The sequence below is a fragment of the Neospora caninum genome, chromosome VIII (assembly GCF_000208865.1).
Source record: "Neospora caninum Liverpool complete genome, chromosome VIII".
NCBI lineage: Eukaryota > Apicomplexa > Conoidasida > Eucoccidiorida > Sarcocystidae > Neospora > Neospora caninum.
Genome location: NC_018395.1, coordinates 3,609,630 through 3,636,333, shown reverse-complemented (window position 1 = coordinate 3,636,333; position 26,704 = coordinate 3,609,630). Strand labels below are relative to the sequence as shown.

Below are 26,704 nucleotides of genomic sequence, written 5' to 3'. Positions count from 1 at the left end.
TCCGTACAGAAGAGTGTATGTGAGTGTGAAGTGTGCAAACCAGGCTGTTTTCCTGCTGGTGGTGTGTTCTGAAGAAACCGGATGTGAGTCAGCATCTGAAAGGAACCGGGAACATTTTTTTTTGTTCGGGTCCACACTGCTCTTTTCTCTTGCTCGCTTTGCTTTCCGCTGCACATCTCGAAGTGGCGCGTCAGGCAGGTGTTCAAAAATGTATCCGGCCTGTCGTTCTCCTCGGTCTCCAAGCGCCAATTGAAGTAGGTTTCTCTTGAGGTACGTGTCCACGTGTTCCTACATTAATCTCAGGTTTGTTTTTAATTTTTTTGGTCACTACTCCGTGGATTCGTTTGCTTGCGACGAGAGCGAACGCGAGGCGGAAGAAAGAAGGCGGCAACTGTGCGAAAAAATCGATTTTGTCTCGTTCCTGACTCGGGCATTTTTCGTCTCGGAAAAAAGAGGTTTCGGGCGCAGGCGTGCGCCGCCTCAGCGAGAGGGAGGTGCCCGAGGCGCGAGAGAAGAACAGAGCTGCAAACGCACCAGGAAAGCGCCAATCGGGGCCACTGTCTGAAGCCTTTCGAGCGGCTGTACATGTCTGGAACGCAAGATAATATACTGTGAGAAAGGAAAGGCGCAGATCTCGGTGAGCTTTCGCAAAAACGTTTTTGCCGAAACACAGACACGGACGGGAAAGGTTCACCTAGCGCCGGCCTGATATTCGGGAGATGAAGCCAAGGCCGTAAACATGAAACAGCCATAAAAAGGAAAAGGCCCACTGACCAAGACATGAATCGAGACAGTGCTGCACAGACATATGTTAATCTTCCCTGATCCCGACCCGATACCTTCACCCGATATCGCTGTCCTTAGTCTTCCCTGCTCTTTTCTCCCTCCACATGCTCTTCTGGCTCGCCTCTCAAAGGCGCCGGTTCTTGCCCCGCAAGTTTTCTAGTCGAAGTGGGCGAGGGCTACGAACACCTCCGGCGCGTCGCTCAGCTTCCACGGCCTCACGTAGGCGAAGGCAACTGAAAAATCGCCTGCCTCGCCGGGGACGATTTCGCTCTCGTACAGAGCCTGCCGACTCAGCCTTCCCTTCTCGCCCTCGACAGTCGAAGGAAGGGAACCTGACAGGAAACAGAGACAACACGACACAGCAGGAAAACCAGAGAAAGAACGAGAGATCAGGGAATGACGATAGGGAGATCAAGGAATGACGAGAGGGAGATCAAGGAGTGACGAGAGGGAGATCAAGGAATGGCGAGAGGCAGATCAAGGAGTGACGAGAGGGAGATCAAGGAATGGCGAGAGGCAGATCACGGAATGACGATAGGGAGATCAAGGAGTGACGAGAGCGAGATAAAGAAGTGACGAGAGCGAGATAAAGAAGTGACGAGAGCGAGATAAAGAAGTGACGAGAGGGATATCAAGGAGTGACGATAGGGAGATCAAGGAATGACGAGAGGGAGATCACGGAATGACGATAGGGAGATCAAGGAAGAACGAGAGCGAGATAAAGAAGTGACGAGAGGGATATCAAGGAGTGACGATAGGGAGATGAAGGAATGGCGAGAGGGAGATCAAGGAATGACGAGAGGGAGATCAAGGAGTGACGAGAGGGAGATCAAGGAGTGACGATAGGGAGATCAAGGAATGGCGAGAGGGAGATCAAGGAATGACGAGAGGGAGATCAAGGAGTGACGAGAGGGAGATCAAGGAATAGCGAGAGGGAGACCAAGGAACGACGAGAGGGAGATCAAGGAAGAACGAGAGGGAGATCAAAAAATACAGAAGAAAGACCAAACGCTGCTGTGCGGGCCTCGGGCGGACAGACGTTGGCCTCTCTTCATAGCGGCCTGTGTCGTGCTCGCTCCTTCGCCACAAGCCTCCCAAGCGTGAGATGCACGAAGAGGCCGAAAGAGGCGAAAGGACATGTCGACACCAACAGACACACCACGCGAGGAAGCGTCGAGAGCGGAATCAAAGAATCAGCACCGACTGCCGGGCATGCAGAAAGAAGACTCGATAGACCCAAAAGGGTCGTTTCCTTACGCATTGTTTTCTCGGGGGGAGAGATGGTGAGGCCGTTCTTCCGTGTCGATTCTGCAAAGACTTTCATGAACAGAACGTCCTCGAGATCCTCATCGTCTGTCGCGGTGGTTCCCTTTTCATCTGCCTTCTCCGCAGTCTTTTCTGCTGTCTTTTCACTTGCCTTCTCCGCAGTCTTTTCAGCTGTCTTTTCACTTGCCTTCTCCGCAGTCGTTTCTGCTGTCTTTTCACGTGCCTTCTCCGCAGTCGTTTCTGCTGTCTTTCCAGCAGTCTTTTCAGCTTTCTGTGAGGAAGCTGCTGGGGCGCCTGAGTCCTTCTTGCCTCCGAGTTTCTTCCGAATTTCCTCGCGGAAGTCCACGGGTAGGTCGAGCCCTCGATAGACGTCCAACACAACGAGAGTGTACCCCGTTCCCAAAGTCGCGGGGATTTGCACTTTCATCGGCTTCTTCTGCGCCGTGCGTCCTCGGCCGTAGGCGAAGTGAACTTTAACAGGCCGGGCTTTCTTCGTGGACTCGTCTTCTTTCGAAGCGTCGCCTTCCTTGGAAGTTGCTCTGCTCTCGTCGCCACGGGGAGGAAAAAAACTGATCACAGACGCCTCTGTGCAGGTCGGCACGTCCGCAGGAGGCACCGCGCGCTGCGAAGTGCCCTCTTTGCAGCTCGCCACAGTCTGCGGTGTACATACACACCGGAAGGTGCCGTGAGCAAAGAGACGGTGAGAAACAGGCTCTGGAGACAGCGAGGTCGCGGGAGAGCGACTGGGAGCCGCGCAACGACGCACGATTTCCGCGCGAGAGGCATTCCGGCAAAGAAACCAACTCTGGTACTAGGGGAAATACGACGCACAAAAAGAGTGAGTTTGCGGAGGTTCAGAAGGTTATTCACTGCATGCACGTATATACGCGTGAAAATGCGATGTGGATATATATATATATATATATATATATATATACGCGTGACCTGTGAGAACGCGTAGTTGCGGATCGAGTTACATTCCTCGTTTCAGTTGCACGTGTGCGGTAAACAACGGTCGATCCTAGGTTGCTGATAAGGATGCATGCGACAGTTCGCGCTCGCACCTCTGGCGCTGTCTCTGTGATTCGTAGCTTACCATGCAGAAGAGAAAAACAGTCAGCAGGACAGCCAGGTGCGTCTTCGCGCCAAGAAACCGCGGCGCCATGGCGACTGACATCTTTGTGGGTATCGGGAGCTTTCGCCGGAAATCCATTTTGCGCTCTTCACCTGATACTGACGGAACACGCGCCGCGAACGACAGTGTCCGGCTGTGGCTTTTCTCCGCAAATCAGAACGGCCTGGTTTTCTACTGTATGCACGAGATGCCGGGGGCTTTCGACAGAGGATCCGAACGAGAAGAAAAGAGTGCTCCTTGCTATTTTCCGTTCTACTTTGTCCCTCCTGTTGACTGGGGTCAAAAGAGAGATTCGTGAGACGCTCGGCGAAAGAAGAGGCGCCGACGTGAACGCGGCCGTCGCTCTCCGGGGTGGACGCGCGGAGGGCTAGCGAGGCACTAGCGGCGGAGAAGTGCCAGGAGAAAGGAACGAGGAACGCGGAAATAAAACGGGCAAAAGGTTACAGATGGGTCTGAGTCGGGGCACGAGGGAGTCTCACAAAGGATGCGGCTAAGTGAGCGCTTGTCAGAAAAACGCGACGGGGAAACGCGATAGAGAGCGCGGCACGAGGGCCAGGGGACACCGCACGGCGTGGAAAGAGAAGCGATCAGAAACCGAAGGCGAGTTCGATACAAAGTGACAAGTTCCGGATATCATGCGATCTACACTTTTGACATGACACGGAAGAAAAGAATCGAGAGAGACGCCGGCCCACTGGGGCACGCCTCTGGCGGAAACTCGGAGACCTTCCAGCGGTTAGCTGCACTTTTGAGGGATTTGTCCTGTCTCATCTGGGGGGAAACGCCTCAATAACAGAGAGTTTGCGTGGAAAAAACACCGAGCAATCTAAGAAAATGCGGGTGCGTTTCGCAGGATTAGCCTCGCGAGACGATTCGATTCCAACCGCCCAAAAGGGTTTCAGGGAAGAAGCGTTGCATGCCGAGACGATGCGTCAAAGGCCGTTGCCACCGTGTCACTCACCGGCGAAACTCAACTTCAGACACAGCGTTTTGCACACAGGGGTGGTATCTTTATAGGAGAATTACACATTTTTCGTTGAGAGCTCTTCGCAATCGGGAAGAGATGCTGCGGAGAGGCCCGCAACAAGAGGCTGTACAGGCACCGTTATTCAGTTACAGCGGTCGAGAGCGTCCGACAGAAGGCGTTCCTCAAGGAGCGTTTCTTATCCAAACCCCAAACTAGGCGGACTAGGAAGAGATTCCCCAGGAGTGCGGACCGGTTTCTTCTTAATTCTCAGGACCGCCAGTGGAAAAAGGCCATACGCACCGACTCGGGGACGAGAAGATCCGGGCGACGGCGGTTGTCATGGAGAAGGGAATATACGCAGGGGCGGCAGAGCGTAAAAGCGACGAGATACGAAACAGACAGCAAGCTTTGAGATGTTTCGATATTCGAAAGCCCAGCACCACGCGCTCAGCCAAAACACACACTCCGCAAGGCGGTCTCGGTCAAACGCTCAAAGCGCTTCTCTGCCTCGCTGTAGCTCGATGCCGACTCAAAAGAGGGCTGTGAGCAAAATCGCAGGCGTGCGCCGAACACACACACACATGTGAGCACGGCGCACAGGAGGGGCGAGCGTCAGTCTCGACATCTTCCGCGCATCTAAGCATGCCGGCAGAAGCAAGCTGTGCAGAGGAGCTGAAGCGAGCAATCGCCCTCGGAAAAGCGAAAAGATTTCCGCCTTTGTTCCCTCCAGGAGTTGTCCTTGACCTGGACCCCCCAGGTGTATATACACTCGAGTTTTCCGGTGGGGCGCGCTGGCTGTACTCCCACGGCTGTGTCTCGGTTGCTTTTTTCCTTTTCGAACGGCACTTTTGCCGCGGTATTCTCCGCGTTCTATTTGTGTCTTCTCGCGTGTGACGTGGCCACGCTGGTAATTCGAGAACTGTTCAAACCTTCTCCCCGATCTCAGGCTGCTGTCTCAAGTTCCCCGCCCGTCGCGTGTGTCTGGGCGTAGGCCCCGGGTGCGGCAAACCCGCTGGCTTCAGCGAAGCCAACGTGAGTCTGCGCACGGTTCGGAACACCAAACAATGGAAGCGCCTTGCAGTGGCAAACCCTCGCGAATTCGCCTCCGAAAAGTCGTCCTGGGACTGCCTCGTCGCGCCTCTCTTTCACTCGGCAAGGCGCCCGGCCTCAAGGTCTGGCGCCTCTTCCGCTGCTCACGATTCTGTTCAGAAGGCTCCTCGCCTTGCGCCCCGATTGCTCCGAAAACGCTGTAAGTTCACGTGTTTTTCGCATGCCTCTTCTGTTGGTTTCTGCTGGCACGCAGCACCCCTCCTCCTTGCGCCCGTTACCTCGTCTTGCCGTACAGGAACGGTGGGGTGGTCCTGACCTCTAATACGACACGATGCATGCGTCAAAAAGTGGCCTTATCGGCCGGAGAGCCCCGCGAAAAAGCGGGCTCTTTTGCTCCCTCGTCGGCTATCGTTCCTCTTCAATTGCCGTCGGGGTTTCTCCGTCTCCGACGCTGACGCAGCGGAGTTCCCCATCTTTGTCCCCTCTTCTCACGCGACCTTGCTGGGTGCGCAGTTCCTGTGCATGGGTCTCCTCTAATGCCTCTCCTCTCGCTGCCTCTCCGTCCTCTCTAGCCTCTCCTCTCGCTGCCTCTCCGTCCTCGCTAGCCTCTCCTCTCGCTGCCTCTCCGTCCTCGCTAGCCTCTCCTCTCGCTGCCTCTCCGTCCTCTCTAGCCTCTTCTCCTCCGGAAAGCAGACCATCCCAGCCCCGCTCCGCGGTTGCCTCGCGGCCCTCGCGTTCAGCTCACTCCGACAGCCGAAATGGCGATTCTCTTCTTTCCTCGTCCTCTTCACCTGCGCACTTCAGTTCCTTCGCCTCCATTCCCTCTCTGTCTCCTCGGAGACACGGATTCTTTTCTTTCCTCTCAGGAATCACGCAGAAAAGCCACCGTCGGAGCCGCGACGCAAGCGAAGATGTGTCGCCTGGAATCTTGCAGCTTCCAGGTGTACATACACCAGAGCAGCTTGTCCTTCTGGGACGCCAGGCGGTCAGTGATTGCGAGGCTTTCCTCGCAGCTGGCGGTGCACCGACCTCGTCTCCTCTAGACAGGCACGAGCAAGGAAAACCGTCCTCTCCCTCGTCACCTTCTTCTTCCTCTTCTCCTTCTTCTTCCTCGTCACCTTCTTCTTCCTCTTCTCCTTCTTCTCCCTCTTCTCCTTCTTCTTCCTCTTCTCCTTCTTCTTCCTCTTCTCCTTCTTCTTCCTCTTCTCCTGCCGAGGCTTCAGGTGATTTTGCTTTGTGGGCAGAAGCGCGGCGCGCGGTACAGGCTCTGGACGCAGTCAGCAACACTCTCTGCAAAATAGCCGACGGATCGGAGCTTCTGAGGTAACGGCAATCCCTGTTTCGAAGTCGGTGTTCTTCGTTCGCGACTCTCCCCCTTTCCGTTTCGCAAGTGTGCGAGAGCACGCTCAAGCGGCCGTGGTATCCCCGGCGGCCGTGAGCGCATCTGTCTCTGGGTGTACGGACACACAGAGAGACTCCCTCTGGCTGAAACCTTTCGTCAGATAGAGGTTAACCCAGCTCTTGCATTCTTTCGTTTGAGCCTACTTTTCTCGCTTCTTTGCCTCCTTTGTCTCGGTTGCGAAGAAGGCGTGTGCCTCTCGTGGCGCGGCAGAACCCGGGAAACCCGAAAGACCAAACACACACGCCTTCCACGACCAGCTTTGCGCATTCTGTCTGTAGGTGGGCGGTAGCGACGCGGTAAAAGTGAGAAGGCGAAGCCCGCAAGGACGAGAGAAACGCGAGGCTCGATGTCGTTCTCCTTTTCTTTTTGTTGCGTCTCAGGCAAGTTCACCCGGACCACAGATGGAAGCATGCAGGCGCCGAGGTCGTTGGACACGTGCAGGACTTCATGAGTCGAGTGAATGTGAACAACAAGGTGCGGCAAGCGGACGAATTCACTTCTGTGGGGCGTCGAAATGGACAGACACCGCAAGAAAAGAGAGACGGAGATCCAGTGTGCTCACGCAGTCGCTGTCAATCGGCCACGCTGCCGATCGAGTTCATGGCACTTTGCAAAAACGTCTTTTCTCTTCCTCCATTCCTCCTGTTTGTGACTTCAGGTGTACGACCAGATGCACCGGCTCACTGAGACTTTGGGGCCTTCTCTTTCCCGAGACGCACATCCCCCTTCCTGCCTTCCTCCCTCCTCGCCTTCCTCCACTTGCGCCTCTCCTTCGGACTCTCCTTCGGACTCTCCTTCGGACTCTCCTTCTGCCTGTCCTGTTCCGGCCTCGACGTTTTCTCCTTTCCCCCCTGAGTCGAAGCACACGGAGGGACAGCTGCGAGAGGGCGAAGAAGCGACTGCGAGCTCGCTGCAGAGAAACGATGCAAAGCCCGAGCAGGAGAGTCTCACGGTAGAGGAAATTCTTGTCCTGCGAAGCATGCGGGACTCGATGGAGCAGCAAGGCGTCTTCTTGGAGCCTGAAGTGAAGGTGAGCATGTCTCCTTTCCGTTCGCCCTTTGGATGAAGTTCGAACGCCATGCGCCTTCGCCTGCTTTTTTCGCAAAGTGTTCGCCTCTTCTCGCCATCCGTCGCCTCTGTCCACGAAACACTCGCCCAGAGTCCGATACCCGTGCAAGCATATATATATATATATATATATATATATATATATGTATGTATTCTTGGACGCTTCCTTCTACATCAACACAGCTACACATGGACGTCGTTCTATACACATGCATTGTTCCATGTATATATGTAGACGCTGTTGTACGTATATATATATATATATATATATACATACGTATGTATATGTTTATATGCACTTCTAAGTTTAGACACGTTTTCGACGCATGGAGCTTCAGCCTGTGCCATACATGTTCAGACGTATGTCTACAAATGTGTCGTTCTCGATATGTGTACTTCAGCATGTGCATTTGAGTAACTATGGCAAGCGTTTGTGTATTTACGTTGGTAACTCGATATATATCATTCGACATTGAAGTTTACAGGGAAAAAAAGGCAAATGTGTAGTTGCATATGTGTTTGTGGACCCGGTCGTGGAGGCGAAGCGCCTGCGCCTGTGCACGACTGTGGAACAGAGAAGGGAAGTTTCTTGAACTGAAAGTCGCGGCAAACGTTGCGTTGTCTTTGCGCACTTCTCTAGGATCGCTACTTGAGGCTGATGACAGAGGAAGCGCGTCTCGCAGCTGAGATCGCCGAACGTCTGGAGGAGCCTTCGAACTCAGAAGGTGACAGGCCGCATGCACCTTTTTGATCTCCCTCTCCAAAAAAGAGGGTTTCTCTGACGGCTTTATCCTTCCGCATGTCTGCGGGATTTGCTGCAAGAATCTGCTTTAGCGGGATCCCGCCGTGCAGCTGTCTTCCACTGTTTTCCGTCGGTTTTTCGCCCCGACAAACGTCTCTCTCCCCAGTTGTCTCTCCCGGGGCTGTCTCGGTGCATTTTCTCCTGCACGGCACGCCACGCACAGAGCCTCGACCTTTCTCTTCTCTCTTTGCTGTGCATGCATCGCGCCTCAGTCTGCCTTCCGCTTGCCTTTTCCCCCTGTGTGCGTCCATGCTCAGCCGCCGTCGCGTCCGGGCCGAGTCGCGTTTCTTCTGCTGGTATTGCGTCCTCTCTGCCTCGCGGTTCTGTCTCCGCAGGACTCGTGATTTCCACCGACGCGCTCGTCGCCTCCGGGATTCCTCCGGACGTAGTGGCCGAGCTGCAAGGCGAAAAACCTTTCTTCTCCTCGAGGCGGCGGGCGCTACGAGGCAGCGGACCCGGGAGCGACAAGGCGTTCGTTGCGGCGCACAGCGCGCTTGCGCACGTCCTCCTCAGGTAGGGGAAACCCTCGCAGAAAAAAAAGGGCGGGACTGTCTCATAGGGGTGCTCCGAGAACTGGAGATTGCTACGCAAGTGGATATGCACAACGCATGCACACAAGCAGTCCCATCCCAAGGAAACCGATATCCGGCCAGGCAGCTCATGCAGCGGACTTCACCGATGAGCATCCATATTCACAGGCTCGATTTCGATGCAAGAGCATGCGTACACACGTGAAAATATCTCACTGGGTGTGCGAATCCGTCGAAGGCGAGAGATGCCGGTTTATCTCTGCATAGAGAGAGGCATGCAAGTAGGGATGGACAGGCAGAGTCTATGCGGGAGGGGCGTTGGGATTCGGTTCTGGTCTCCGAGCAAAGACACTAGAGGAACGAGAGGAGGGCGAGAGGGAAAAGAGAAAAGGGGAGAAATGCGCGTCGACAGACACAGCACCCAGGCAAGTTCCAGCCTACCGCGGAAAGGACATTGCAAAGACGCGAACCCGGCAAGGGAATGTGGAAAGGCATGTGGAAGGAAAAAAGGAGAAGAAATGTGGAAAGAGACACGAACGGGAACGGGGAAGGGACACGAGCGAGGCAGAGCGGTTGCGGAGACAGGCCTCCGTCTCCGCGTGTATGGAAGTAGAAAGACCACAGTTCGACGCGGGCGACAACTTCCGTTTTCCTTTCCTCTCAGGGAATGTGCCGAGGCATCCATTCGCCGCGATGTCTACGAGCTTCAACGCGCCACCACCAGACACGATGAGGTAGGAGGAAGCGAGAAAAGGAGAGGTGCTGTACACACAAAAACGCACAAAAACCTACATACATGGACATATATTTGCTGGGCTCGCCGCGAATGTATGCAAGTATAGACGTATATATATATATATATATATATATGTCTCTCTTCCTCATCTCTCTCTCTCTCTATATATATATATATATATATATATATATATCTGCATGCATGTATATCTATGTAAGCATATCTATTTATTCTCTGTATGCATACGTGCTCACAGAGGTAGAGATGTGTGTCTATGCGTGCAAGTCCAAGCGCGTGCCGATGTATAAATGCGGGCAGTTTTGTCTTGCGCCGTTCCCGTGTTTGGTAGGAGACCGAGAAGCGGCTTTTTCATCTCTTGCATCTTCGGCAAGAACTCGCGAAGCTGCGCGGCTACACCACGTGGACGGCGTACGCGCAACGGTGAGAAGAAAGACGCGTAGCTGTACCTGCGAGGAAAGCGATCGAGGCTTCGTTGTTGGCGAAACGTTTCTCGTTTGCGTCGCGTCGGGTGCAAGCAACTAAGCCGTGCGCAACCGTTCGCTTCTCTCCGGGGATCCACCGAAGACGGACTCGCCCATACGGACGAGTCAGGTTTCCCGTTTCTATCTCTCTTGTCTCTTTTCGCTCTTCTCGCCTTCTGTTTTGCTTTCTCAGAGATGGCATTTTGAAGACGCCGGAAACGATCGACGCGTTCCTGTCGCGGCTTCTTGACGCGCTGCGGGTCCGTCGCTCTCACCTTGTCTCCGGCGCCAATACCGAAACCTGAATGCATCCACAAACTCATTTATATATATAGATATAGATATAAATGTGTAAATATATATTTATATATATTGCAGAGTTGTAACGATGCATGAGTACACATTCATCTACACATCTAGGTACAATTATTTCAGTGCGACGGTATCTGGGCACTGCTGTCGATGCACACACAGTCGGACCCTGAAATAACCGTCGATATATATATATATATAAGCCCCTGAATGTTTCTATTTAACTACCGATTTAGCCATCGATTTATCTATACGTCTCACTTTATACGTATATGTATATATATATATATATATATATATGTAGAAGGAGAGTGGAGTTGTGGCTGTTTTTGCCTTTGTAGTTCAGACGTTTTGGGGGCCTCTGTGTTTGCATGCGGCAAGCGACGTGTCGGCTTGTTCCGCCTGGGCGCGCGCCCCCGGTGGATCGGTGAAAGTCTCAACGTCGAGTCTCCGTCCTACTTTCTCTCCGTGCTTTTTTTCTCTTCACTTCTTCTTCGCTCTCCCTCCTTCTCTCCCCACTTTCCATCTCTCCATCGCTGTCCCCTCTCGGTGTCCTTTCGTCTTTGTCCTTTCTCTCTTTTCTCTGCTTCTCATCCGCCCCGCTGCGGCTTGTGCCTCGCTCCGTCGTTCGTTTGGTCTCTCCGCAGTGAGGGCCTCTCCGCCTTTGCTTTTTTCGCCGCGCTTTCAATCCCCGTCACTCTCTGGACCGGTCTCTGCTTCTCTTTTCTGCAGCCTGGAGTTGAAACAGAGTTGAAGACGCTGGCGGCCTTCGGCGCGTCCTCGGGTCTTCTCAGAAACGCGCAACAGGGCGGCGTTGAGCCTTGGGACCTCCCGTTTCTTCTCCGTGCCTACAGTATCTCTACAACGCACCCGTCGTACGTGGCGGGAGCGCGAAAACCAGGGAGAACTCGCTTCTTCTAAACGCCGCCTCTTGAACCTCTTGCAGCGCCTCCAGAGCCTTCACCCGATTCATTTCAAACACAAAGAGGCGCGGTTCCGAATCACTCTCGTTCGTGCCGACTTTCTCTGCAGCTGTCCACCTTTCCAAATGTGTGCTTCGCTGTGTCGGGATGCGCTTGTTCGTGCCTCCGCCTTCCGCCGAGTCGGCGCGTTTGCCTCTGATCTGTGTTCGATCTTCCCTCGATGCCTCGGTGCCGCATGTCTGCGTTCGACTTTCGCGCGTTTTCGGAATCCGGCGGCGTCAGTGATGTCCTTTGCTCTAATGCGTGTCGACACGTAGGCCTGCGGCAGGCAGCTCCATTTCGGTCCGCGCGCTTCTCCAGGGCGTGCAAACGGTTCTGGAGCGCCTTCTGGGTCTTCGCCTTGTCAGAACGACGCCGGCGAAAGGTGAGCCTTTTCGTCTCAGGGGAGGAGTCCGCGTTGGCAGAGCCCGCAGCCGTCCCGGACTCGCACGAAAGGAGGTTTGTTTCGAGGTCAGCTGTCGTAGGCACCGCGTTGCGTCGGGCGGACGTTTTCCCTTCCCTATCGCGCTTGCCTGCCTGTCAGAAGACACGAGCAAGGAAGGAGGCGACAGGCGCTCCACGAGCTGAGCGCGAGATGTGAAGGAGAGGGCTGAAAACGCGAGACGCCAGAGAGAATGGGGAGGCAGAAGGAACACCACAAAGAAGTGTGGATGAGTGGTGACACGGGCGATAGAAAGACTAAGAAAAGTACAGTCAAGAATGGAGATGCGGGGACGTGAAGAAGAAACTACACAAAGACGCGGCAGAGAGGGAGCTGACCTCGCTGTCGCCCGGCGCGAAAGAAGGGAAAGAGAGAGGCGACGAGAGGGAGGCGTCGGAGAGAAAGCACGTGAACGGAAAGAGAACGTTTTACACGGAGAAAGCAAAGAGAAGGGGAGACGAAAAGGAAAAACAGGAGATGTGTTCGCCGTTGAAAACTCCGTTGCCCATTTTTTCAGGAGAGACTTGGCACTGGAGCGTCCTTCGCTTCGAACTCCATGAAGACTTCTCGGCGCGTGCATCCCGCCTCTTCTCCGTCTCGTCTTCTTCGTCTTCTTCTCTCCGGGGCGTGCTGTATCTGGATCTTTGGGAGCGTCCGAACAAGACGCGGCTGCTTGCGCAGTTTACTGTCCGCGGGTCCAAGCGCCTGTCGTACGCTCACGCCCAGGGATGGCGACTGGGAGGGCCTTTGTGGATGTCCTCTGTGGAGCGCCTGTCTTACTCAGAGCGCGACGCTGGACAGGGTGGTGCACAGGAAATGGACCACGTGAGCCTTGCCGGTGCCGAGCTTCGGCAGATTCCTTGCACGGCTCTGGTCTGCAGCTTCCAGCTGCCTCCCGACGTCGACGCGACTCAGCAAACAGGTAACGGACGCAGGCAGAGCTGTGATCTTTTTATGTTCGTGACGCCGGCTGTGATGACGGCGGACACGGCGACTTCTCTGAAACCTATTTTTACCGGGGTTCGGAAGCCGCAACATGCCGAGGAGAGCTCAACCAGGACGGGGGCGACCTCTCAGGGTGACCGGTTAGGCGCCGAAGCAGACTCAGAAGACTGAGACGGGAGACAGACACTGTAGCGGATGAAGTTGGTTTCTTCCGCAAATCGGCGATGTGCTTTGACAGACGAAAAAAGACACAAAACCCAGACGGACAGGCAACCCACTCCACTTCAGAAAAGTGACCGAGAAACGAGATTCTTTTGGATGCTGCATATATAACTATATAAATATGTACCCATGCAGACGTCGTGGATAGAGATCCATATATATACATATATATATATATATATATATGGATGTCTGTACGCCTAGTCTTGCTTCCGGTGTATGGGGACCTCCACAGGCCATTGAGTCGATTTCGCGGTTTGTCTGATTTTGCGGGGTTGCTCCTGACCGTGTTTGCTTGTATGTGTACGCGGTCTTTTAGCATCGATGCCTGTGAGTTGTGGGAGGCGCAATCCGATTGTCGTTCCCGTTTTCGTGCCCCACTGTGTCCAGGCCCCGACGTCGATCGCCTGCTGGAGAACACGCGTCTCTCCGCGTCCCTCAGTCGGAGTCTTCTCCACGAGTTCGGCCATGTTCTCCATTCCCTCATTTCCGACACGGAACTCCAGCATTTGTCTGGGACTCGAGGAGCGGTGGACTTTGCGGAGTTTCCGTCCAATCTCTTTGAGCACTTTATGGCGCCTCTTGTGCTCGAGCGCCTTCCGTCAGAGGCAAAGCAGCCCCGCACGCTCCAAGGTTCTGGATCTCAACCCGCTCACTGCAACTTCGGACACCTCAGCGCGCTGCAGCTGCTTCTGCATGCACTCATGGACCAGGCCTTCTACAGTTTCGTGCCGACTTCTGGGCAAGCTGCAAGTGATGTACCCTGTTCGAATCCCCTTGCTTCTGGTGCGTGTTCGTCCTCGGCGTCTGTGGACGCCCAGCTGGCGGCTCTGCACAGGTGTCTAGACACCGCGTACAGCAAACACAGCTGGTTAGCTGGAGCGCCTCTTTCGGGGGCAACTGGAAAATCCATCTGCGACGTAGTTGGAAGGCCACAAATCGCGCGCTTCGAGCATCTCATCCACTACGGTGGAAGCTACTTCTGCTACCTCCTCTGTCGGTGAGTCCGCTAGCCGAGAATGGCGAAATCAAGAGAGCATGGCGGGAGATCAGAGACAGTGTTTTCGCTGTATGGAGGAACGGCCAGAGTCGTTCCCCGTGCAGTTGATACCCATTAACGAGGGTTAGAAATGCACAGGCAAAACAACATGCCGTAGGTGCTGTGCTTCGTCGTCAAACCAATCCTGCATTCCGTCCGTGTTTCCCGTCTTTTTTGACGCACGTGCATATAAAGATACATTCACACGTACGAGCAGATATATACGTGTAAGTGGTAGCGCGGACCTCCGTATGCCTGAGCGTCATGTAGCGAGGACCGATAGATATGATTGTAGCAGGGAAATAAACAAGTTCATGTCGTTGACACTGCGGAACCGACGAATTGTATGGGTGTTTAGGAATGCAAATATGGCCGTGTACGAACGTTTGTATATTTGCGCTTGCAGCGGTAGAGAGAGAATGGGATATACGTCAAAGAAGTTGGGGACATCCACAGTTCCGCGGGCGTATTCAGCTGTGGAGGTGATGTTTGTATCAGTGGTATAAGGCGGGTCGCTGTCTCTCCAGTGTCCATTTCTATCCTTTGTTCAAATTGTCTCCAGCATTGACATTTGTGTCGCTGGTCCCCGTTCAGACTCGTTTTAGATGCGTTGCACTCCAACAATTAATGCGTTTTCCCTCAACTTCATGTGTCTTCCATGCTTTTGCTTTGCAGCGTTATGTCAAGTTTCGCGTGGCAGCACGCGTTTGCCAGGGACCCATTCAACAGAGAAACGGGCAAACGGTTGCACGCAATCCTGCGTCGCGGCTCTGTCGATTGCTCGCTTCAACCGATTCTTGACCTGGCCGGCCCCGGTGCCCTGTCTGAAGCACAGAAGATTCACCTTGTGAGGAACCCCCACCTCCTTCCTGTCGAGCCGTTCTTGGACGAACTTGCTGACGACGTCGCAGCGGCCGCCGAGCTTCCTTTCGGGTGACCGGACTTTGGCATAGGACACGGACCGCAGGACGGAACGCAGGCTGTTGTTAGTCGCGCATATGCGCCACGAGGAATGCAGGAAAAACGCACAAATTGTTGTTTGTTTACGGTTGTTCTGAGAACACATTTCAGAACTCGTTTCCAATGGGTATCCATTATGCTGTCCAAGCTCGGCGTGTTCGTGGGATGACAGAAATAACAGACGGGCAGACGTGTGAAACCTGTTTTGTAGGATTATGCGTAGTGCGACGCGAGTTTCGCCCAGAGAGTACCAGAGAGTGTGGAGCAGACAGCTAAGAGCGCATGGAGATACTGCCTCGGAACTTTATGAGAAAGAGACTTCAGTCGTGGTGCCGATGTCGTGGTCGCGTTGGAGGCTACCTGGCATTCATGCCGAAAAAGAAAACATCGCCAGAATTCCAGAGAGGCCTATCGGAGGAAGTAGTGTGGAGATTGAAAAGGGCAATTTGTGTGAGTTCCCCACACCCTCACAAAGCAGTGCAATTGAAACCAATCATGAACGGCGCTTTAAACCGTCTAGCATTGAACGGCACTGCTGTTGTGTTCACGTGAGGCGGCTAAACTCCGCCAACACGTGATGCACCATGTAAAGGCTACCATACCATAGATACGCGTTTTACTCAAGTAGACGCCATCGCCTTCACGTTTCCGGACAGAGGGTCGCGACGTCATGTAACGTTATTTGTCTCCCCGTTTGCTGGGTACCCTCGGCCGCTCACCGTTACTCGCCGACCTAATCCTTTCACAGATGCTTGGAGTGTAGCTTAAACCAGTTTTTTAAACCAGTTCGTCGAGCATTCAAAGCAATCTTGTACGGCGCGAAGCGTGTTTTTCCCCCTGGCAAAATCAGCAAAGCAAAATCGATTGCCCGTGTGGCACGACGGTTGCCGTAACGCTGGCATCGCAAGCGTGCTGTATGGAGTTTTTACGTCCAGTGAAATCCGAACCGCTGTTTGCTACAGGCGTCCTCTCTCGGCGACACCGCGGCGGGTGCAATGAAACCCGCTGAGAGTATCGCGTCTCGCAGCGAGCACCATTGCTTCGTTCACTCACGTGTGTCGTAAACCTGTCGAGCTCTTTTGGGCCGTTTTTGGCCGTGTTGTTGTTACCTCGCACAGACACGCAACATTAGTGCGAGTTATCGGCAAACGGGTGTAGTAATCTCAAACCTCGCGTTCCGTACTTCAGTGTTCTGAGCCAAGGGGGCTTTCTGGCACATTTTCGTGGTTCAGTAATTGTTCAAGCGGTAAATACCTCTGTGGAGCATTCATGCAAAGCGCTGAAATTGTTTTCGTTTGCAGTAAGAATTCGAGACAGGATATAGCATTTGGAATCTTGTCGTTGCATCTCTGTATAGCCGGTTTTCTTTAGGTTTCGTGTGGTCTGCGCCGCGATACTGTCCCTGTCGAGAGGATCATCGCCGCCCGTCTAGCAGGACGTGGTTACTTACCACTGGCCCGCCGTTATTCATTAAAGACGCCCCCGTGACCCCTCTGTGACGGCCTTTAATGCGTGGAAGTTTACAATTGTCAGGGCCATGGAGCAGGACCACCTACAACAGGCCTTTCCCGATCCTGACGGGAACGCTGCCCCGACACTGTCGGGTCTAGACTTTGGTGGTGCAAAAACAGGACCTGGTACCGGGGAAGTAGATGGTGTTCTTTGTACCGGCTGGGTTGGAGGTACACTGTTCATATTAATTGTCCTGATCCTCATTGGCTTGTGGTTCAGGAGATCTAAACCAGCGTGTGAGGGGGTTGCGGAAATGCTGACAGACAAGCGAGAATAGGCAAGTACAAGGAGGTCAATGGTGAAGTCGGAAGAATGTTTTTGCCCCTGCCGCTCCCGTGAGTTTGGTTAAACAGCACCTTCTCCGACATCCTTCGTTCCCTGCAGGTCGCAGGCTCGAAAGCCTCGTATAAGCGATAATACCACAGGGTCTTGCAAGCACTTGACAGGTGTGGAATCGATTGCGGCTGGGAAAATGGGCAGGGAGAAACGAGTTCCCGGTGGTTGCTCTGGATTAGCAAAACCTTGGTATGGGAGTGGTGTGCCACTCTGGGATCAAGTCTTTTTGAGTTTCAATCAAGTGTCTGAAGCGAAGTCGTTCTGTTGTCTTGGTGATCACGTTTGGGCTGTGATATGACTGTTTCTTCCTGATTCCGCCACTCGTCGCGAATCAGGATTTCATTTATACCAAACAGGGCCGGCAGCAAGTTGTACTACCGCCCGTTCCTGCTACGGGCTAAATCGTCACATCCAAAACTGAAAACGAAGCTTGTCCGCAGACGGGGGATCTGCGGATGGAGGGAACAGGGTGCTTTCGTTGAGCATTTGCTTCCACGTGGTGTGGCACGCTTCTCGGCTTTGAGATCATGCCAGAATAGGCGCGAAAGGCTTCGTGATTGCTTTTGGCATGCATCAAAGCTTTCGTCAAATGGCACTGTTGTGGCTCCGTGAAGTGTTTGCTTCTGGTTCACGTCCAGTTTCTCTACGGTCATAGGTTCGTGTAATCATGGGGAAGAGTTCATCTTTATGTGAAATGCGTCTAGTGCTTTGTTCTGCACGGTAAGAATACGTTGGCCGTAGCATCTAGGGTGTATTCCCTTCCCAAACTTCTGACGGAACTAGCTGTGTGAAAGCAGGCTTCTTGCAAAAGTGGGAGGCAGACATCTTCTGAAGCTGACATTACTTCTTTTACTCTCGGCCCAGGAATGAGCAGGCACGCCAGATGATTAGAGAGGACCTGAGTGGAATGACAGAACATTAGCAAGCTTTCCGTTATAAACCACTGTGAGACCTCACCATCAGCCAAAACAATCTCCTTCTTTGCTGCCGGCTGCGGTATTCGGTCTGCAGCGGCGATGTCTGAGAGCTGAAGAAAGAACAGATTTGGTTCAAGAGGAAAAAGAAGTTCGACGTAGCCTTGCCTCATTTAGCGCGTCCACTATGTCTCTTAGCTTTATTTCCCCGTCACCCTGTTCCTCCTGACGCGGCCGTACCCTGTCAGTTTGCCGGAACTGTCGTGTTATAGTCGTAATTCTATACTCGTCAGATGCGGTACGAGGAACATTACCTCGGGCGTAGTAAGCGGGGATGCGGGAAGAGTTTCTTTTCTCGGTTTCACTTCCAGAAAACGCTAAGAAGCGCTGTCGAGATTTGCCGGTGTCCATTTATGCCGGTCCCATTTGTGGCTTACAGCTGCCTCAGGACCAGGTAGGAAAGAGCCAGAACTGTACAACAGGGCTCTCGGTTGAGGCTTGGCAGTGTTCATGTATTGCCTCTCGACATTATACACCTGGCTAGTTGCTGTCGAGCCTGGTTCCGCATGCTGTAAAGGCGCTACAAGCGAACCTGCTTCCTGATTTCGTGTCTCAGGTCACCAATAATGCTTTGCAGGTCACGTTTGGCTATCTTCATGTGTTTGCTGGGCATTAGTTTCACGGCTGAACGAAATTTGTCATGAACGCACATCAGTGTGGACTGGTTGCCTATCACATTACCAAGTTGGGGGGGCGGAGTTGCTTGTTGGGGTGACGAAAGTGCTTGTTGGGTCTGGGAAAAAGTGCCCCCGAAAAGGCCACCGGCGAGACCACCCAGGACGCCGCCAGCGATCCCACCAGTGGCAAGTCCTTGGGCTGCTCCTGTCAACGCTCCTGCTACATTAGCAGCAAGGGGTCCGATGAATTCGTTTTGCCCCTTTGTCTTTCCTGCAAGCGCGTCACGACATGAAAGACACATGACGCATAACGCTGCCGCTGTCGCGATCGTCCACATTTTTGGTGAGGTCAAGATACAATATTTTGTGGGTGGTACTTTTGCGTACCGTGTTGCTCGCGCAGCTTCATTTCAGAGTGCGGTGTTCGAGTAGGGTTGCCTGGCAGGGCGATGGTGTATCGACACCAGAGCAGAATTCTTGAACCGCGAACGCACGAAGCAGCAGGGACACATTTCTGTCTCAAATGCAACTGCAGATGACTTTTACTCTGTACGTGTGGCTTCCTTTGTCTAGCTCTTAAAACACTAAATATCATTGAGGCGACACAGCCATCGGGGATCCCGCCGGGGTTTGCCGTTAGTATGTCGACGCTCGAAGCCACGGCAGGTATTTAGCCGGTACCGAAAAGCTAAGACGGCACGAAGGGCGGATGCATTATTGCGCCTTTCCATTGACGACCTCTCTGTCTCCTGCATTTACCTGGGAGCCGCTTTCTTTCCTCTAAGTTTGGCAGAACCCCACTTTTCTCGGTGATCTGTGCAAGTAGGATGTCCAGCCCACCAGTCGATGGACGAGGTGGCAGACGGACGTTTAGGGGGGCTGCTGACCCGGGGAAGGCGGCGACACCACTTTAAAACATCACACGTCTTATAAATTAGGTCCGGTATCCCACGCACTTCAACTTAGTAGAAAGGTGGACCTGTGAAAAACACTCAGATGAGCCTGCAATTTGGGTGAACTCGACTCAGGCCTTCCTAGTGCCATCCTGCCACCGTGGCCAACGACCGGGCAGTCGCCTCTGCGGTTGACGGCATTCTCGTTTACCAGGACGGCAACTCGCAGTCTGTTGAAAAATCTAACCACCCAAAGACTTCCAATTTGTACTGTGCAACAAGGGTGGCCGACATTCTATGAACAATTACACGTGGCTTCCGTTTGCAGCGCTCTGATATTAGGACCCTGGGCCCGGCTACGAGAGCGACTTACGCCCGGCACCAGTCGCCTCATGTCTGGGCGCACACACAGCCGGGCAAGTAGAGGCACACTGCCCCTCTTTCCTAGAACTTCCTGAAACGCCGATATCTCGAGACTCGTTGCCCTTCTTTGCGACTCTTTCTGGGGAAAGACCATGCAGATAGGTCTGCTCGTTCGCGTGGTGTGCCAGAGGTGACTCTCGACGGGTACATCTGCACACGCCGACTTTGCGCTGGGGCGTTTCCTTCCAGTGACATGATCGCGACCAGCTCGGAATCAGCAGCGCTTATCGGAGACTCAGTTGAGTATTAGTAACACTGATGAAGTCGTTCCAAGTATTTTGGAGGATATCTGGTCTTGCAACTCGGCAGATGACATAACTTCTCGTGTGTTTGCGAAGTCGACGGGGGGCCAGGCCTCCCTCCCTCCCATGCCGTTGCGTGTCCGCGTAGAGCTCACTAGGAATTGCTGCTTTTACTTGTGGAAGTTATTTTGCGTAACCATCTCTGTTGATCCACAACTATGGATCCCTCAGAGTATTCACCATCTTCCAGTATCGTCCCAAGCGACGGAAGCGGAACAGCGGAAGATGCAGCGCCGGCGCCGCCCGTGCCAGGCGATGTGGTAGAGCCAAACGAGAAAAACTGCGCTGCTTCGTCTAAATATGTGGAAGCTCTTCTGTACGTCGACTTGTCACTTTCATCTTCAGTGGAGCTTTTATCCAGGCTTGCTCCGATGATGGTGCAGCTTCAACAAGGAGCTGCGGAGGACCGACTTCCCCCTGGAAAGGGGGAACCGACTCACTCTGCAGCTGACTCACCGAATTTTCCCCCGAAACCGTCCATCAACCTTCGACTAGGATATCACCTCTTCAGCATGGGCGAGGATCCTGAAAACACCCGGTTTTGCCTCGGCGATGGTCGTTACTGTTCCTTTCCGGTGGATGAGCCGCCTCAGGTTGCAGATCTTGTCAGTGGACGAGCCGTTGTAGAGGAGACTTTGCTTCAGCTGTGCGTGGCCGAGTACGCAGCTAGTGGCGACGAAAGCAATGGATCGGGACCAACAAACTCATCCGGCGAATCAAGCACAGGTTCTCAGCAGCATTTGGACCAGTATTTCTGGTCTTACCTCGACTCGTGGTGCCGAGACTGCTCAGGCGGCGACTTGAGAGCGGCAGCGAAGAGGGCGAACCCCGCGAGCGGAACAGAAGAGGAAGGGCATGCTACAAAGGTGTCTGACAAGGAATCCATCGATGCTAGAAGTGCTGAATTGTTCTTGCCTTTTGATAGCAAATGCAGTCTGAAGAAACTGAGGGATTTGGGAATCTCTGTGGAGAAGATCGGAACGGAGTGCAAAGCTGGCGATAACGCAGAAAATCTCCTTCAACGTCAGATCGACCTGCACTTATCACGCGTACCTGTGTTCTTCATCAACGGCAAAGAGTGAGTTCTGTTCCTCCAGTGGCATCCGCCATGCCACAGTCTCAATTATAGCGGCTTGGACTGTCCGGGGTGCGACAGCCCGTGCGTACACGTTTCTAGAGCAATGGCTCGTAGAAGCGGCTAGAAGCGTGTTCTTTCAGTTGTGAACGCTGCCACGAGTAACTGATGCCTGTGGTGAAGCAATACTGGCACGGTTCTTCGGCCGTGTTTCCGTTGGCGGCACCCACCTCACGTCACTTCGAATGGTTCGAGCAGAGTCTGGACCTGACCCATGTGTGAGCCTTTGCAGCGCTTCTGTTTACACTGTAAATTTAACTGAGTCCAGCAGTGGAGCCCGGAGGCTTCGGCATTCTCGTTTCGGGTGCTGCTCTTGTGGATGTGCTTGTATCATTCGACATCGTGCACTGCAGAATGCTCGGAGGAGATCTAACAGCAGAAGCGATAATCAAAGCGCTTTGTCAGACAGCTGCTGGATGTGGCGTCGAGGGAGCAATGGCAGCCGGACCGTGGCCACTATGTCGTACTCCAGCGATTGTGTAGGTGTCGAATCGCAAAGGCCTGAGATCGTGCCAGGGAAGCCGACATGGAGGTAGATAACTGCCTGCTAATCAAACTGCAGGCCAATGGACACAGGCGCACTACCGAAAGTCGTTTTTACGAAATCGCGGAAGGACGGCATAGAGTCCCTTCCTTGCAAAGGAGAGAACCCGCTAACGATGCGCCGTGCATTCTGTATCAGGCAACCTTTGGTGGCTGATTCTAGGAATACGTATCAGCGGACTGGCTAGTCGTTGCGTCTTTTGCCCAGCAATTGATGGGAAATACCCCAGACATGACAGGTGTTCTCATTCCGCTCTAGGGTAACACATGTGTGCCAGTGTTCGCTGGTTCGATCTGGATCACTGTCCCGGTAACTCTATTTGGGGTCCGTGTAGGTGCTACAGTTCACGGGCGTCGTGCTAGCCAGGACGCTCGTGATTCTTCATTCTTGTGTGCACCTCTTCCTCTCCCGTCAGAGATGCGCCGTCCATTATGAACAGGAGCGGAGAACGAGGCGCTGGTGGCGACGATGATGTTGCCGTTGCGGCCCATCTTTTAAAAACGTACGGGAGGACTCCAGGTGACCCTGCAGCTGCGTCAGCCTCTGGGGGAGGCGGAGGAGCTATCGCTGTGAATGATAAAGGCGTTTACAGAATGAAGAATGTCTCAGCCATTCAGCGCCTTCACGAAAGGTTGGACGCACACAGAGTAGAAGAGATTGATGCTGCAACAGCTGCAATCCTTTTTGAGCAAGAGAAAACCGCCCATCGGGACAAAGAACAAGCACGCGAACCGGTTCGTTCAATTGGAGCGCCCCTACACGCACTGCCCATGCACACGCCCTCCACTTCTGGTGCACCATCTCGTGCTGTCAGTGTACAAGAAGGCGCCACAGCAGACCGAGGGGGGCCCGCCAGCAGCTCCGGCAGGGCTGCACATCAGAGAGTGCCTATTCCAAATGAAGGCCAGCCTGAATGTGACTGGCTTCTCTACGCCGGTTGCGGAGCTTTATTGTTGGTGGGTATTCTCTGTGTTATCCTCTGCAAGTCTTTCATCTTGGGGAGCAAGCATACCTCAGCACAACACGTGGCCCGGAACAGCGCGCCGACACCCCCCGCGGTGCGCGAGACCTTCGCGTCTGACTGGCGTGAAAAGAAGAAGATGTGAGCCGTTCAATTATTTCTATATACAGGTGAACAACTCCAATTGAGACGGGACTTTTTCACTGTTCTCTTTTCTTGGAGTTGCCTGATACTGTTTCTTGGTGGAGGGGATGCTTCTCGGTATCCGCGGACGACCTGTGTTTCGTGCATACGAGTATCGTGTCCGATTTCTGCGGGAAAAACAATCGTCTGTTGGCTTTGGAGGGGTTCATTTTGCATCGCGACCATGACTGAGATGAGCTGGTTAACGGTGCCCTCTCTGCCACCTGCAGTAAAATAGACCTGCTCCCTTGAAAAACAGAGAAGCAGGCCTACTGGTTGAAGATGTAGCGAGTACGCAGTGTTTCACAGGTGGAAAAAGACGCTACGAGGAAGCCGTCTTCTTAGCGAACGACTCTTTTCCTCGGAACCGCGATTACAAGTGTTGGGAGCAAGGCAATAAGGGTCGCACGCCGCTAGCAACTGCTTATGTCTCCAACACATTGATGATAGATGTGTTCGGCAGCTGCGGCGCAGACAATAAGCAGTGAACAAAATCTAAGCAGATAGATCGGAAGCGAAGTCGCCCCACAATGTACAGCTCGAAGCGGCTGTGTATTTTACGGAGAGGGTCCGTGAAACAGGGTCAAAAAAAGCTGCGTCCACCTCACAAGGGGGGGGGGGGGGGGTTCGCTGTAAAAATGGCGGCGTTTCCTGTACAGGTGTTTTGTTTCACAGACACACACTCGTACAGGGGTAGTTTCGTAAAAGCCTCCCTCATGGAAAGATATAATTGTTTCCGGTGTCGCTTCCGCCTCATGCTGAGCCAGCTCCCGCTCGAGTAGTTCTACTCGGAAACCGGCCAGCACGCGACAGGCCGCTTGTTTCACAGTCCTCGCGAGACACATTCCCCTTAGAAGATAAGACCCGAACTTCGTCTCTGGAAGAAGATCGTTTCTCAGCTCGTTCGCCGAGTGTGGTCGCCGTCGGCTGGCCCCTTGTCGACCACCGTTTAGCGACGCCAAAAACGGCGCTGGGTGAACCAGGGAGCGGACAGGTCTCAGGCTCATCTCGAGCGTCCTTGCTCCTTGTCTTCGCTACAATGCAGACGCAGAAAGCCCCACGAGTCGTCGGGACTTTTTTCCTGCTGCACACAGACCGCAGCTAAGGAGTGCGCGAAAACATGAGGCAGGCTTGGGGCTCACTTCTCCGTAGGTTCTAAAGAGGCGGATGCTTTGCTAGTTGAGGTTGGCAGCGATGTTGCTAGGAACGACAGACAATCCGTGTGCCGTGGAGAACTGCGCGAGTTCTCAATCTATGCAGCGCTTTCCAGGGGGCCGTTTCTTTGACTGATGAGCAGTGTTATTCGTGCCCGATGCATCCAGTCCGCGCACCTCTCTCCCTAACGGCTGTTTCGGCCATCTTTGCTGTCTAACTCTCCCGCTCTCCTCTGCTTTTTGACTGCGCGATCCAGGCGTTCTCCATTTTCGTGGAGCTTTCAGTTCAGTCAAGAACTCCGGGTATGTCTAGATACGCCACAGCGCATGCTTCGTCCTTTCTGCCTCTGTGCTTTGACTACCTTTTTGCGTGGATCAGGAGAGCGGGCCGGGGGCGCGCAGAGGCTTGAGAGAGCAAGCTGGTCACCGCAGGGGTGCGTGGCGCAAACTATATGCATCAGCTCGGGCGCGCGGGTGTGAGAGCGTTCTCGCGCGCGGCGCGCTAGGTTTGTTGTTCTTTTCAGTGTGTTTTTATGCGCGAATGTGGAAGATAACAGGCTTAGTGGGGACGAGAGTACGCAGAACTATTTCGAAAGGTTTCCATGAAGTCGCGTCCGTCTTGGGACTCGCGGTTTTCTCTCCGCTGCGGCAGCCAAACCGTGCTGGTCGCGGCTGCCCATTTTCCCCGTGACATTTTCCCAAAAAATTACCGTCTTTTTCCCCTGCGTTCTCTGCAAAAAGGAGGAAGATGATGTAGATTAGCAACACCATGTGTCACCCGTGCTTGGAGGAAACTTCTGGAAAAGACCTTCCAGCGTGTTTGCCAATGGCTTTCTTCCGCTTGCTTCTCCCTCTGTCGATCGGTTTCTCTGGGGAAGAAAACATCTTGCCTGTATGGGTTTTCGAAGCACACGAAGAAAACGACTGGACGTTTTGAGGGGCTTTGTGCCGAGCAGGACAACATCCACTTTTCTGTTGTCTCGCTGACGCAAAACTGTCATCTTTTTGCCAAAAACCTCTCAAAAGCATATCTCAGGCGTGCATCGGTGTGCGCGGAACTCGACGCTTTTGGCAACGCCAATGCCATTGCGCACGTCGCTGCCACTGAGGCGGGTGAAAAGCGGAAGCCCCGGGTTTCTGTCCTGGAACGCTCTGACCAAACGCGCATCCTGCACCATTTCGTACCGTTGTTAAGCAGCAAAAAGTAACGCACCATTTCTTGTCATCCTGCTCCTTTTCAAAGGGGAAAGCGTTTTCCTCAATAGCACGACCGCGCATGTGGGCGCGTGCCAGTCCTGCTGAAAAAGGGGCATTCAGGGCAAGGACTCGGGGCTCAGGTCTGGCTATTCCTTCTACACTTTCTCATGACAGTTCCTGGCTGGAAGATTCCTTTTGCGCATTTTTGGAGCAAAGGGCCAGACACACGCGCCACCGAGAGCTCAACAGGCGTGATTGTGGACCGGTCGAGCGCTCCCTTGTCGCCCACCAAGTCGCAGTTTATCTCCTATCATGACTGACCGCAGACTGCGATACCCGTTCGTTCTTGTGTCCCAGCTTGGATTCAACTACAGGTTTTTCTTGAGATTGGCAACGCAGCTTCTCCGTTTTTGTCTGAGGCTATCGTGCCGCAAAAAAAGTGTCTGTTTCCCTGGCACCAAATGCCGCTCCTCCTCCCGGGGCTCCTGCACGGGTTCGTTTGTAGCGCTCGGCCAAGATCTGTCCTTGTTCGCGTACTGGTCTTATAAGCATTTCCTACGGTCCATCAAGGGGGGTTGTGTGCGGACGTAAGCGCCGATTGCCGCGACGTGGCTCAGCTGGGGGGGGGAAGGAGCGCGAGCATGGTAGATTTCTCTTCTCTACAGCACTCCGCTGCAGCGGCGCCGCTCTCAAAGTGCACGGGAGGGAGGGCCCGCAAAGAGGGGTTCTCACTCGGCGAACACTCTCCGCGCACCTCGAGCTTATCTGTGCATCCTTCTCACGTAGGTCAGTGCACTCGCTCTCCCACGGCTGACTCGAGGACGAGCAGGACGGCAATCGACAGCAGTTCCAGATTGGGAACAAGGCGTGCAGAAGGCGTAGTCGCCGCCATTGGGGGAACCCAAAATGGCGCTGGCCACCAGGGAGCGCCTGTTGCGGCGGAGGCAAGTGAAGTTTTAGGAGATGACGTTGCGCATCCGAGAGAAGAAGAGAGCTCCCGTCCCGTAGAGAAACTGAGTCAGCGGAGCCCACGAGGCCCGAGGACTCAGAAGGATGGTTCGTTTCCGTTGGGGAACGAAAAAGAGGGAACACTCACGCAGTTTGCGTCTGGAATTAAGTGTGATGCCGGTACGGCGCATTCTCAGCTAGGGGGACTGCACACGTCTCTGCCCTTCGTAGGTTCTCAACTGTCTCATCCTGTGGCGTCCTCGTCAGGCGGCTCACCAGGTGCCGTCGCGGAAACAGACAGACTTTTTTCTCTTCCTTCGCCGTCCACAATTCTACACTTTCGTGCGGGTTTCGATTCCACTGGGGACGAGGCTGAGTGCTGGCTAGAGCGACAGCCTCCCAGTCACTTTTCCTCGACC

The 26,704-nt window shown here is 53.8% G+C and overlaps 4 protein-coding genes across 4 annotated transcripts; 2 read left to right on the top strand and 2 right to left on the bottom strand.

Annotated features, from left to right (window-relative positions):
- Positions 1-942: 942 nt before the first annotated feature.
- On the bottom strand, positions 943-3,229 carry NCLIV_034650 (conserved hypothetical protein; the record flags this gene model as incomplete). The annotated part of the gene is made up of 3 exons (XM_003883666.1): positions 943-1,118; positions 2,044-2,707; positions 3,149-3,229. The coding sequence occupies 3 exons, from the start codon at positions 3,227-3,229 to the stop codon at positions 943-945; spliced, it is 921 nt and encodes a 306-aa protein (XP_003883715.1).
- Positions 3,230-5,218: 1,989 nt separating this feature from the next.
- NCLIV_034640 (putative peptidase family M3 domain containing protein) lies at positions 5,219-15,083 on the top strand (the record flags this gene model as incomplete). The annotated part of the gene is made up of 15 exons (XM_003883665.1): positions 5,219-5,403; positions 5,458-5,504; positions 6,071-6,527; positions 6,987-7,080; positions 7,265-7,636; positions 8,315-8,399; positions 8,734-8,989; positions 9,671-9,740; positions 10,092-10,183; positions 10,418-10,484; positions 11,269-11,411; positions 11,777-11,883; positions 12,458-12,862; positions 13,498-14,107; positions 14,822-15,083. The coding sequence occupies 15 exons, from the start codon at positions 5,219-5,221 to the stop codon at positions 15,081-15,083; spliced, it is 3,252 nt and encodes a 1,083-aa protein (XP_003883714.1).
- A 2,758-nt stretch (positions 15,084-17,841) lies between these two features.
- On the bottom strand, positions 17,842-18,526 carry NCLIV_034630 (conserved hypothetical protein; the record flags this gene model as incomplete). The annotated part of the gene is made up of 6 exons (XM_003883664.1): positions 17,842-17,852; positions 17,899-17,981; positions 18,047-18,126; positions 18,183-18,245; positions 18,306-18,408; positions 18,453-18,526. The coding sequence occupies 6 exons, from the start codon at positions 18,524-18,526 to the stop codon at positions 17,842-17,844; spliced, it is 414 nt and encodes a 137-aa protein (XP_003883713.1).
- Positions 18,527-20,321: 1,795 nt separating this feature from the next.
- On the top strand, positions 20,322-22,948 carry NCLIV_034620 (conserved hypothetical protein; the record flags this gene model as incomplete). Its single annotated transcript, XM_003883663.1, has 2 exons — positions 20,322-21,241; positions 22,258-22,948. The coding sequence occupies 2 exons, from the start codon at positions 20,322-20,324 to the stop codon at positions 22,946-22,948; spliced, it is 1,611 nt and encodes a 536-aa protein (XP_003883712.1).
- Between the last annotated feature and the right edge of the window lie 3,756 nt (positions 22,949-26,704).